We start from the raw sequence: 13,492 nt of genomic DNA, 5'->3' as shown, positions 1-13,492 counted from the left end.
AATAACAGCCATTTAAAGCAGGCATCATTTTACGGCATGCGAAAAATGTCTCTCCATTAATGGCCTTTGACTCAGAGCAGAGGCAGTGGAATATTCCTGCGATGACTACCCACGTTTTCAACCACAAAGACCCTTGATGAAGCAAATTATCTCAACAGCCGTTACTCTGCGTTTTTATGTAAGTTTTTGTTCGCATGTGCCATCACCGTGTCACCCGAGCCGGTGAGTCACATTAAAATTACACGCAGACTTTGATACACACAGAGACTTGGTGTTTTTTTTTTCTTTTTGCCTAGAGGGTCAGTAAATTGGCCTGTCTGAGTCTCACAACTCTGAAGTTCATAATAAGGAAGTGGCAGTGAGACTGTGTTTAATTGGGCCTTAAAGGAAAATTCCAAGGAGATCGTGACTTGGCCATTTTTTTTTTTCACTCCATCCTCTCAGAAATTACTGTAACCACAGTATGACTTTCTGTCATACAGTGGCACATTTTAAAATTACTTTTGGTTAATCAGTGCGATAAGGCACATTCATGGTAATAGGAATACACGTGATTTGAATGTGGTGAGACTGTAATGGAGACCACTGTATCTTGATGATGAAGTGGTATGACTGGAATTCTTGGATGACAACGCAGATTATAAATTAAAGTTTTGTTTCTGTTGACATTTTTGAAAATTCAATTACTTTACAGTTTGTGTATGTTGACTGAGGAGGCAGAGGTTGAATTGACCACAATGTCTGTGCAGAAAAAGAAAACCATGACTAGTAGCCACTGTTGATCATTTCCAGCCCGTATAAAAATTAACTTCTCCTTTCTTTTTTTTTTTTAACCATCCAAACCAACCACAACCGACAAAGAATTAACAGAATCAAATGTAAATGTACCTCTCTCAAGAAACCTTAAAGTCACTGCCTGTCAAACTGTCAACAAAACCTCACCCACTGTGACAAATTCACTAAGTAGTTAAATTAAGCTAATGCTAAACACAGACAAGACTTGTGTTGAGTCACTTTCTAATATACATTATGGTGCCTTCAAACTGGGTCATGTTTATCGTGTTCACAAGAAAATGTCCTTCTTATATAGAGTTTCTCAATAAATGTAATATGTTGGTAAATACTGATGTTCCCAAAGTCCTTTTCCTTTCAGTATGCCTAAGTCATTAGTTAAATTGTTAGCTAGGTCGTTAGCTAGGTTGTTAGCTAGGTCGTTAGCTAGGTTGTTAGCTAGGTCGTTAGCTAGGTCGTAAACCTATGGTTGTTAGCTAGGTCATTAGCTAGGTCGTAAGCCTATGGTTGTTGACTAGGTTGTTAGCTAGGTCGTTAGCTAGGTCGTAAGCCTATGGTTGTTAGCTAGGTTGTTAGCTAGGTTGTTAGCTGGCTAAAGTACTAGCTGCAGTGGCGTCTGGATGTAAACAGTGGCCTAGCGCTGGTGTTATGACTGGCATACGATTTAAGGTCAATGTGACAAGTTGTGTTTTAACCACAATCTCAGCAGTTCGAGATGAAGGCGGCAACATTTACACAGCAGGTAATTCCAGCTAATTTATGTATTCCCGGTAGCTGCTGCACGCTCAGCAATTACTCTGAGGTCAAGACCCTAGTAAAATGGTGGCAGTTTCACAATGTAATAAAAGACCATCGTTTATCTGATTAGCATACGTATTAACATTGTACTTTGAATGTTGTGTTACTCCCAGCCTCGTTAACCATTAATTTAGGGTAAGGTGAGGACCGTATGCCTATCCAACTACTGACAAAGAAAATTATAAAAAAAACATCACTGCTGAAAATGAACTCAAATCACACTGTGAGTTTAATTTTTTATACTGTATGTATTTTAATAAATATATGCCTGGTAAGTGTCATGGACATTAATCCACATTGTATCATGACATATGAACCGGTCATCCGTCACAAAAAAGCTGATATTTTACACTTACATACATTTCAATAATTATGTAACACGTTTACTTTACAGCTGAGAAGAGTGAGGACAGGCAGCAACATCTGTTCTGTTCTTATGGGGTCACTGCAGGTCATTGCACTCTGGGTTGTGGGAAATCACTGTAAGTCGTTATGTATAGTCTACAGTACTGCTTGTCCCTGAGATGTTAAAGTCCTTCATTTTAACAGCAGCTCCTCTGCAGTACCTCCATCATCAAATACGAACAACTATGATATGTCAAAGTTTAAAAATTACTGAAAATTAGAGCTGAGTTCTGCATTTTTATTTTTTTTCTGTTAATATTTACCTTAATCTAGAGTTGTGTGCTGATTATTAGTATTTTGATGTCACATGCCAGATCTTTACTGGAAAACAATGTATGGAACCAGCTTTACGCAGCTAATGATTTACAAAAGTGCTTCATAAATATGTATAGGAATTGTATTATTTTATGACCGTGTTTAGAGAACATGGTGTTTCAATAGTAAGTACAGATTTAAACATTTACATGTATCTTTGTTCTCACATACTGTATATATATATATTTAATTTTTTACAAAAAACAGTAAAGCCGAACTTTGAAATACCATGCAACATTTTCTTTTGCATGTTTTGTTGATTGCATTGAATGGCCAATACTGACGCACTGGGTGCTGTGAAGCACATGTACATTATTGGAGCTTAAGTCCTAAACATCTGGCGCCTGAACCAGCTGATCCCGGCCGCTAGTTCTTTATTAAGTTTCTAAACTGTCATACCATTGGTGATAATCAGGGTTGCGTTAATGACCTCAGTATCCTGCTGCGTAAGCCCACTTGCGAGGGTCTGACTCGGCTTGGAGCCCGTCGTCATAGCGAACCACTGCCTGCACCACTGCTCCTGTTGATTTGAGGAACTCTGTCTCATGGTTCTTCTTTGCCAAACCCTCAAGGACGCTCTAGAAACAGAGACATATATCAAGACTATGTGCAAAACCGGGGAAACTGTGTGCTGGATTGAAGCCCATTTCAACCATGCTTTCTGTATTAAGTTAACCGTGACCCAAACTGGGAAAAGCAAAAGAAAATCAGTGAGAATAGGGTTATAATGTGCTTTGTAAATGCTAAATTGTTGCATGGGAAACAAGTTTGTGTCTAATGGATATAAATGAGAATTTAAAACCAATTTTGTTTAAACTTACAGTATGATCTACAGTTATTTTTATCAGTTATGTCCTGGTATAAATAAATATGTCCGAAAGGGGAATTTTTACTCTTTATAATCTGCCTAAAATGCATTGCTAAAAACTCACTGTAAAAGTATTTAAATTCTAATATTCCGGTACAATAACAGCACATGTTTATAGGAGGATCTTATTTTTTGCCAGAGCAACAATGGGAGCTAATTCATTAAATGTGCACATTTGAAAGATATTCTATGAGGATTAGTTCTTGTGCAAAGGTTTCCTCTCTGAAAGTTTTAACAAATCAGAAACCAAATCTGTGAGCAGAGCCAAAATAGGATGGCATGCCTATTTCTAAGCTACAAATTAGACTGTTGGCACATTAGTGCTGAAATGTTTTTCCTCCTTGTTTTTACTCCATATTGATCCCTGAAGGTAAATATAATGAGCAGTGTCTCTGGTGCCGGTCGCGGCTGAAGCATTAGGATTCGGTGTTTGTTGGGGTTTGGGATGAAGGATTGTGTCCCTGCACTCCACACCATCCGGCTATTAGTTACAAATATCAATGCTGTTTGCTGTTTGTGACACTCACTCTGTCAAAGTCGGGTTCTGCTACAGTGATGTTGGGACTCAGCTGGTTATGGACCCTCGGATCTGACACGGCTTTGTTCAGGTCGTAGTCAAAGAACAGCGCATTCAGGATAACCTAAAAAACAACAGCAAACATATTAAACAATAATGATTTCAAGTTAAAATGTGTTATTCCACTTCCAATTCCTGCACTGACGTGTGTCTTACCTGAGCAGTGGAGGTAGTGATTTTTGTTCCTCCGGAGGCACCGACCACCATCTTAACCTTGTTGTTTTTGTCAAAGAGGATGGTTGGGCACATGGAAGACATCGGCCTTTTCCCTTTAAACATAATTGAATGATTAATTAAGTTACCAATGTTTAATCAAGCTAAACATCCTGTTCCAGGGAATCAAAGCCATCCAAAAAGAACAGGTGAACTTTAAGTAATCTACTGTTTACAAAGCTAATCTATATATATATTGGTGCTTATGGGCTTTTGAGAACCTTTTGTGTGTGTTTATCAATTTGTATGTGTGTTTAAGTGAACGTCTAACCTGGCCTGATAAAGTTGTTTGGTGAAGGAGGCACACCAAAGCCATTTGTGATGAGTGGGGAGCTGAAGTCGTCCATCTCATTATTGAGAAGTATTCCTGTTGACGGTGACATGACTTTGGAGCCCAAACTGCAAGAAAACAAGACCCATGGTGTTATCAAAGGTAGAGTTGTATGCACAAGACTGATAATATACAATAGGTCTGCTGGTGCGTGTGTGTCCTGGCTGGTTTTGGAGGTCATACTATAGATTGATGGTGCTGGTGGCAGCCACGGCGCTTCCATCCTCAGCCACGACAGAGATGTGTGAGGTGCCGTGGTTGTCAGGCAGGTAAAACTCTGGCTCGTAGTAGTTCATGTGGTGCGTGGTGTCGTCGGTAATCTTGTGTCGGAGGCCTTTGGCATAGGAGGGTGAAGTCATATTCTGGATGAGCTTTAGAGGGAGAAAGATTTGAGAAATTAAAATTTGGATTTTTTCTTTTTTTCTTTGAACATAGGCCTACATATAGCTTAGCCTAAACTGAAGGAGAAATTAAGTAGGGACCCCCTACCTACTTTATGTGTTCTGAACTCGGCCTAGTGCTATTTATGAATATACATTATTGTTATTATCATATCATTTTGCATTCAGTATTAAGCTATCCTCTAAAACATGTTGGTTTCATGTTAATGTGTATTTAAAGAAATTTAAATTTGTTGGGGTAAATTTTATATATATATATATATAACAAATGTCTAATCCACCAAAGCTTTTGAAGACCTAGCTTAAATCACATAGGTCACCCAGACTGCATTTATCATTGAAATTTAAAGATTTTAATTTAATATGTTGTAGGACGCGCTAGGCTTATGTACAGTAAACTTTCCTCTTTGGCGCCCCCTGTGGTTGCATTGTGTTCACATTTTATTTTGGGCTGTACTAAAATATGCCACTTCAGTTACGATGGCAGCAGTAAATAACTGCACTTTACAGAATCAGAGCTTTGATAGATGTGTTAGTGAACACATCTTTGGTCCTTAGTAAACAGTGTATTTTTTTTTTTTCTACCTTAACAAGCCTTGTGTTTTGAGCCTTGCGAGTGCACTTACATCTGAGATGTTGAGGAACTTGAGATCTCCAAGCAAGGTCCTCTTTGCGTACGCAAAACGAAAGGCCTCCACAATGCGATGGTAGGTTAGGATCTTTTTCTCAGTGGTTGCCACACTATCTGCGGTGAAGTTGTACTCTGCAGAAAATGCAGCAATTGTCAGAAGTTATTTTAGACCGCAGGCTCGCCCATCAGTCTTCATTCACTCAGGTTCAAGTAGAAAAGGGGATAAATGAAATGGCCTTGACTCTTCCTGGGTTTCTATTTAGTCTTAAAGCTGCTGTGACCAGACCTTTGGTGTCAGCCTGACCTGACAGCCACACAAGGAAACAGGAGGACGGCTGTAGAGTTTTGGGTTGATGGATTTCAGCTGCAGACGGAGGCGGGAGTCACGGTAAATCAGCGGGATGAACGTTTTGGCCGGTGACTGAAATGTTTGTGTGAAGCCTCAACCACTCAACTGTGTCCAATTAGAGGTAAATTGGTGAGATTAGTGTTAGTGTGTGATGCAGGGGGCCACAGCGAGTGGGTGGTCAGGCAGGGGATAGGAAAGGTTTCGGAGAGATTAATTACTTTGGAAGAAACTTTCTCATCTAAACCTCAGACACTGTCACTGTGCTGAAAAGTAGCCGCAACAGCGAAACAGCGTCTTCACAGAACAGCGGGTCAGATCGGCCTACAGAGAGTTAAATCAGACAGATAATGATGACCACAGAAGCCGTGCACGATACCAGGATAAAAATAATGAAGTAAGGTAGCAATTTGATGAGCGACATCTCCACAAACGCTGCTGAAAGCATCTCAAGTGTGAAAACACAGACAGCAGTGATATGTGGATTTTAATTACTTCAACAAAAGTCCTTCAGTCAGGGTTACAAAGTGGCTCTTGACTTCAAAATAAATTGGATTGAGGTAAAACTTATGTTTCTTTAGTTCAGCTTTGTGTCTTTTTGTGGAACCATCTATTAGTTATCCAACCTGTATAAGCCTTTTCTGATCACTTTTATTGACAGCGTAGGTATGGATAAGTATAAAACTGACTTTCAACTCATATCTTATTTATATCTCAGCCATATTAAAGCAGTCTCATAAATATAGCTCTGTGTTTCACGGTGCTGTGAAAGCTGCTCCTTAGGTTAAAAAGCATTTATTTTTAGAGTGTCTTCACTGTACAGTGGCTCAACTTGCGCGGTTACACTGGAGTCCTGCTCCGTGCCTGTTACCGGCAGAGTGAAGGCAGCTCACATTAAAGCACGTTCTTTCCCCACGCGGAGTGTTTTTTTTTTTTTTTTGACGAAGCATCAAGGCTTACCGTTCAAGATGTTTAAAATCAGAGATAGCACAGGGCCGCTAGCGGGGGCATTGGGAACGGCCAGGCTGTACTCCCCCACATTCACCCTCAGAGGGTTCTCATCCAAGACAGGCACATAATCCCACAGATCCTCCATTGTGATGATACCGCCTAAACAGGGATAAACAAACACTCTGAATGCACACTTGGACAGAACTCGTAATACAAATCCTCTTATAGGTTAGATGCATGTGTGTGTGTGTAAATGTATTTAGAGTGAGTAGCCTGTCAGCAAATCACTTCTAGTGCAAATGGCAGTGGCAGTAAAAAAGAATAAGCGCTTCCCGTTCGCTTCTTCGTGGGTGTTGAAAGAAGAATTTTTTAAATATTTTTTTGCTACATGTCAACAGAAGGTTTGTGTTTTGGATTGTGTTGAGAGCCGGAGATGAATGGGAAATTTAAATAATTAGCATCGTTTTTGTGGTGACGACTGTAGTTTCGTGGATGATTAAAAAAAATACAAACCTGCTGCCTGAATGTCTCTCACGAGGTTCTCAGCTAGTTGTCCCCCGTAGAAAGCGTCTGGACCCTCTTCAGCTATTTTTTGGTAGGTTTCTGCCAGCTTAGTGAATTTGATGGTTTCGTTTTCTTTTAGGACCTTGCCGTCTTTCCCACAAAACACTTCACTGTAAGGAGTGAAAGGTGGAAAGCATAATAATTAAAAAGGGTGATGGTGAATGTTGAAGTTGGCGTTGGATGAGGATATTTGATCGTTGGCTCTCACCACAAAGCTTGATCTTTCATGATTGTGTTCCTGTTACTGTTGATAGCGTTGGCCAGGGCCCTGCCCAAAGGAAATCCGTTCCTCGCAAGTTCAATGCTTGGCGCAAACAAATCTTTCCAGGGCAGTTTTCCATGTCGTTGGTGCGCCATCTGATAACCTCGGATCTCCCCCGGTACGGCAATGGACAATCCTCCTGTAAGAGTTATCGTCTCATACGTTATTCAGGCATTTGTTTAGGGCTCTGGCTTTGCAGGATCTGACTTTCACCGTTTTCCCAGCTTTAAATCAGTTCATTGACAAAAAACAAAATAGGCATTGCACATTCTAACACTCTCTTTTTTTCCGGTTACTCAGGTCAGCTTCCCTAAGCTCATTTCCATGTCTGATAACAATGGTTAAACATTACCTTTCTGGGATAAATCTGTGCTGTTCCCAAACATGTTCTCGGATGCATTGTGTGGTGCCGTCTCCCTGGCATCAATGGTCTCGACTTTCCCTGGGTAGAAGTAGAGGGACACATCAGGATTATATTTATTTATTTATTTTTTTGATTATTAGGAAATTGTATGGGTTTACGGTGGAGATGGTCATCAGAGTGAAGGCATACCAGTTTGTGCGTTGTAAATGGTGATGAAAAGTCCTCCTCCTATGCCCATACTGTGAGCGTTCATTAATCCAACACACAATAAACTAGCTATGGTGGCATCCACCGCAGACCCGCCTTTCCACAGTATGTCTCTGTGATGAAATACAATAAAAATGCACACATTCAGGGGCAAAGTAGAAGGTTAAATCAGCGATTCTTGTGTCTTGATACGTTTGCAGCACCTTCAGACAAGCTCTCACCTGCCAATCTCCGAACACGGCCCCGCGTCTGCCGCAACAGCTGCCTTAAAGCCGGAGGACGTTTTTCTCCCCACACCAAAGAAGACACCCACAAAGGTAGCAACCGCTGCCAACAGCAGCAACGCCAATGCCACAATCACTGTCTTTTTGACCATTTTTGTAGCTCGATAACCGTGAATAGCTTATTTTAATGTCTGAAAAAGAGACAAAAAACCTAATTTATATTTTAAAACTTATGAAAATACACCAAGTGAAACACAGTAAACAAAAAAAAATGAAGAAATACAATGAATGTCACATAATACAGGTTTGAATATAGCTAGCTTTTCACATGTCTTAACTGGATATAGTTTCACTAAAACAAGCACACTTACTATAAACCAATTATACCAAGGACAGGTTTTTTTTTTCATATGTCTGTGAAGGTTCTCAGTCATCCAGGTCATGGTAATCCATAAAGGCAACTGGATTTGTCGATTTTTTTATTTATTTTTTTTGTACTAAATTATTCACTGAGGATGGCGGCAAACTTAGTAGCGCAATATTAGTTTCCTCGCCTCCTCACATTGCCTGAAAACCTCTCTGTTCAGTCACACCGTGTGCCAGCAGCTCAGTTATGTCACAACAATAAACGTAAGAATGCACTGTAACGTCAAGCGGCACGGTTTGAAAACTTGTCAGTGAAAACGCATCGAGTAACTTGTATAAACATTTACAGATGGTAATTGCGGCCTCTTTGCATTTGGGGCGTGGTATGTGGCACATACCCCACAGATAGCAGTGATGTTTGCACAGAGCTAAAAGACTGTCTGGCTAGAGGCTTTTTAGTGGCAACGCACGGTGAAAGGGAAAGTTTCAACACAAGCCATGATCTTTTCTTAAACGTGACCAGTTCTTTCCCAACTTGAAAATTTGAAAAATAATTTTAAAAAATAACCTAAATTCGACTGTGTCAATATTATGCATCTACGTAGACTTTTGGCTCCCAACTGGATGCAAAGCCCAGTCATCCAGCAACATTTACAGGCTCTGTTGCTCATTATTCAACCACACCTAACTTCTTAAACGCTTTGTTGCTGGAGAGACAGGAGATAATCTGGTGGCTTTATGACTCTCGATGTAGAATAGCTGTGTTAATGTCACATGCGTGCAAATCGACGCTCCGGTTATATATTTTTCAATAAATATTAGAAATGCGGTCCATAGAAAGAAACTGTGTTGTGATAAAAATGACTCAAAACACTGGATTTTCACCCGACTCCTGGCGGCAGCGAGAACTGAACGACACCAGAGTCTCATTACACTGAGTGGAAATATCTATGTTCAGATGAAACTCTAATTTGGCCTTGAAATTAACAAAATAACTTGTGGTCCTAGAAGTGCACTCTCTTTTCCGACTCACATATATGTAGTATTGGTTCATTTTCCTGAGTAAATCATTAGACAAGTGTAATGCGTTTGTCTTCTTTCAAGAACTTTATGATAATCTGCTAATGTTTTGGGTAATTTTTATGGAAGAAAATGTAGAATATTCTGAGGAGCGCTGTACCCTAGGGCTCACAGGAATCCAGATGTAATGACTTGTTGCCTAAAGGCTGAAAGTAACTTCACCTCTGTTGATTTTAAAACTCATCTGGCTAAAGAGCGAAAAACACTTTGACAGCCACTGTCCTCTGCGTGCCTAAACCTCAAGGCTGTTCCTGATCAAACATTATCTTTTTTACTCAATACATTTCACGGCAGGAATGTTTAAATAACAGCTTATTGAATAAAATGTATTAACCAATGTTGATGAAATGTTCATCAAGAATGCCAGACATCAGAGCAAAAAAAAAAAAAAAAATGAAATGGCTGCGTTAAACCTCTAAATGACTGTGCTAACAAACTGAAGTCGTCTGAATCAGCATGAATTAACGCTGCAGGGCAGTTTTGTATATGTGAGGGGGTCTGACTGTGAGGAAGTCAGTTCAGCTGCTCCTGGCTGTGTTTTCTGCAGCCAGTAACACACGTGAAAGAAAAATGGTATATTTTAGCTTAGTAATACATCCAAACCCTAAAGCCTAATGCTGTCCTGCATTCTTTAGTCTGTCAAAAGAGGGAGACCAGATTATGTAACAGGAAAGTGGAATAATTTAGCTGCACAGCATGCGATATACTATTTATACAAAATTGTCATCTGCCACTAAATTACAACTAAGTAAAAATGTAAACGGACAATTTATGAAGCAGAACGACAGAGTAGAAAAATTTGAATCCACGCCTAGTCCAAGATTTAGATCCTATAATTTTACCACTTGGGTGACAGAGATTTCCCCTCCCAGACTTGCAGAACGATTTTCTGTCTTACCTTGATTCCTCTCGGGGGGCCTCGGCATCCGAGTGTACGCTGTGCGCGTTTGTTACAATCTGCAATCTGTTGATGGGTAATGGTGCGCTTTTCAATATGTAACCATCACAAAGTGATTAAACTTTAACCCACCCCACAATAAAACGCCTAACCCGTGTCACCGGTGAGGGTGCAAAATGCAGACAGAGCGAGAAGAAACGACTAGAAACGACAGTCGTCCTAGAACCATTTGTCACCTGCACTCAATCTGCACACAACCAGAAAATAATTACATGACCCTGGAACTCGGAGTAAAAACAACGATCTGCCCGATGAAAGGTTCTTTATCTGCACTGATACCTAAGGTTATCTGTGAAAAACATTAACTAGCAGTAGCTGCAGTTTGGTGGTGGCTCATTTTAAATAGATGACATATGACTATAGGTAGGCAAATTGTAGTAGTAGGCACAAAAAAAATAAAAAAAGCAGGGCCCCGTTTTACAGCTCTAATGCAACGCGGCGCAATCATTAATGTTGCTTCTGTTTTGTATGACAAAACTTTTAATAAGCTTTAAATAAAGTGCCTTCTCACCGGGAAACGAAGGCTTTCGGGGCCGCGAGGGAGAGGATCACATCTGCCATGAGGGGACGAAAGAAAACTAAGAACAAACTGCAGGGGAACAGTGTGCGCAGAGCCACATGAGAAGGGTCAGTTAAATAAGCAGCCAGGCCAATAGGTGGAGAGAAGCAAGGACAGGACAGATCACTTTCTTAACTTTGACATGGGGGACCCCACACCAGCTTCCCCAGGTAATAGAAACCCTGCTACCACCTTTTAAATTGATCCTTTAATCCTTTAACTCTGTACCCCCAGTGAAGCTCCGCCTATCAGACGCTGGGGACAAAAACAAAGTGCTCAAAAATCTAATTTGTTTCAGCTCCAGATGGCCTGAAGGTGCTCAAAGAGGAGTGGTTCGTATGCAATCAGAGAAAAAAGCCCCCGAGTCGTGAGGCCGAGACGGAGTGCCCGACAACTGGCCTTGAATTTGATTCCCAGAGAAATGTTTGGGTTAGCCACGGTGCTGCGAGATCACATTCTGCCACTTCCCAAAACCAGACATCGAAACGTGTGCCATTACGCAATTTTGGCTTTAACGCTAATTGAAAGTGATTGCGCCGCGCACAAATGCAGTCTCTGTTTGTTCCCTCGCTAAGATCCAGCTGTGACAACAGCAACAGTTAATGTTTGTGTTTTCACAGCTGGAGCCACTGAGCTGAACTAAATATCCCTAGTTAGCGACGTTGCTCCGTTTCAAATAAAAAAAAACGTACGGGGGGGTACTGCAGGAAAATGCACTCATCTGTGCATGTAACGTGATGAAGAAAATGACTAACCATCACAGAGTAGATGCAGACTATCAGCTTCTGTTTCATATGAATAACGCAACTCCCACTCAGACTCAGTCTGTCTGACTGCAGCCGGAGAAAAGTTTGCTCTCAACGACATAAAAGATTTGACTACAGGACACGGAGTCTATGTACATAATTTATTAATTATATGAGCCACATTTAGACCTGAACGTTCAGTTCTGTGTAGTGGACTGTTTCTGCTATCTGCCGCACTTGGTTTGACTCTTCTTACTTCTCCATATATCCAGTGACAGGACAACACATACATGCACAAATCAGCCTTTTCACATGCCTGCGACATCCTCTTCTTTCTCTAATGTTAGCAGAATTATAAGTGGCATAAACAAAACCAGGCACGTCCGTCTGGGCGGTGGTGGCGCTCAGACAATCAACACACTGCGCTGGTCTGTAAATTAGTTCCTAAGAGTCTGAGATTCCTTTGAATTTAAATGGTTGTTAACTTCTCATAAATCTCCAGAGGGACAGTGGGGTCACGAGGAGATAAAGCTGAAGATCATGACACAGTAGTTCTCTGCTGTACTGAGCCCCTGCTCCCAGATTTCTGGGGACACGGACACATCCTGAAGGCCTCTGCATCGGTTTGGTATGTTTATATGGTTGTGCGGTTGTTAAACGCCCTTGCGTGTTCATCTCTTTTATCTGGACTTGATCTGAGCCACACCACATAATAAAACCATTGACACCTGCTACAATGAGTCAGCAATTAAGAAGGTTTCTCACATCAGTTCTCGGCCGACTTCGTCAGTCAGAAAAACAAATAATAAAAAACGCGGTTTCCGCCTGACGGTTTTGGAGGCTCCGGAAAAGCAGCTCCCGCCTGCTGCCATTAGCCACAATGATGCTGTCAAGGCAGAATCACATCCCGGGTGGGGGCAGCACGATGCGATCGACAGAGACTGGGGCTCCACGCAACTGAAAAGAAAAGAGGACAAATTGCTACAGTCATTCTCTGTTATTCAAATCCACTGTCGAGAAAAAGGCACGAACAAAGACGAGCTCGAAGACCCTGAGGATAAGGTGTGCCAAGAAATCCTGACAGATCAATTGGACTTTAACCACAGTGGCACAGTGAGACTGCTCTATTATCGCTAGGATAGAGTTCACTTCTGCCTTGGCATGTGCCTTGTGAGGGGATACAGCTTATTACTCGCAATGGGTTGTCATTGGTTGGTGATGTAAAATGGCTGCAAGCCTCCAACTCACTGTTACAGGACGGTTATGTGATAGCGGGTTTGGATCTCAAAGTTCGGGGCCCTGATGTATCCCTCACACTTACTGTCGACATTCGACGAGATGCACCTGAGTCCCTGCAGGGAAGTCCGTCCATAAGTGTGTCATCCCACTGTGCAAAATGTCTCACTTGTCGCCGTCATTCTTCTTCCTGCGTGGAGCTTTCTATTCTTCTGTGAATTAATTCAGTCCTGTTAAAGGGGTCTTGACATTAAAGAGTCAGATTTTGCTTGCTTTTCTCATTCTTTTTTATTATGAG

The 13,492-nt window shown here is 41.2% G+C and overlaps 1 protein-coding gene across 1 annotated transcript; it reads right to left on the bottom strand.

Moving 5' to 3' along the window:
• Positions 1 to 1,801: 1,801 nt before the first annotated feature.
• On the bottom strand, positions 1,802 to 10,852 carry ggt1b (gamma-glutamyltransferase 1b). Its single transcript, XM_047568916.1, has 13 exons — positions 10,594 to 10,852; positions 8,247 to 8,440; positions 8,008 to 8,138; positions 7,807 to 7,896; positions 7,401 to 7,593; positions 7,142 to 7,302; positions 6,638 to 6,787; positions 5,327 to 5,463; positions 4,483 to 4,670; positions 4,240 to 4,367; positions 3,912 to 4,024; positions 3,706 to 3,819; positions 1,802 to 2,888 (listed from the first exon to the last, which is right to left on the bottom strand). Exons 2-13 carry the CDS (start codon positions 8,399 to 8,401, stop codon positions 2,742 to 2,744), a joined length of 1,707 nt encoding a protein of 568 aa, XP_047424872.1. The 5' UTR covers positions 8,402 to 8,440; positions 10,594 to 10,852; the 3' UTR covers positions 1,802 to 2,741.
• Positions 10,853 to 13,492: the final 2,640 nt, after the last annotated feature.

This window comes from Mugil cephalus, chromosome 19 (genome assembly GCF_022458985.1).
Source record: "Mugil cephalus isolate CIBA_MC_2020 chromosome 19, CIBA_Mcephalus_1.1, whole genome shotgun sequence".
NCBI classification, from domain to species: Eukaryota; Metazoa; Chordata; class Actinopteri; order Mugiliformes; family Mugilidae; genus Mugil; species Mugil cephalus.
The sequence above is the reverse complement of the archived record's forward strand: the minus strand, read 5'-3'. Positions and strand labels throughout refer to the sequence as shown.

Coding starts and splice junctions, on each gene's coding strand:
- ggt1b (XM_047568916.1), bottom strand. CDS start 8,401: ATGGTCAAAAAGACAGTGATTGTGGCATTGGCGTTGCTGCTGTTGGCA. Junction 7,303..7,400: donor ATGAAAGATCAAGCTTTGTG/GTGAGAGCCAAC, acceptor CACTCCTTACAG/TGAAGTGTTTTGTGGGAAAG. Junction 3,820..3,911: donor TCACTACCTCCACTGCTCAG/GTAAGACACACG, acceptor GTTGTTTTTTAG/GTTATCCTGAATGCGCTGTT.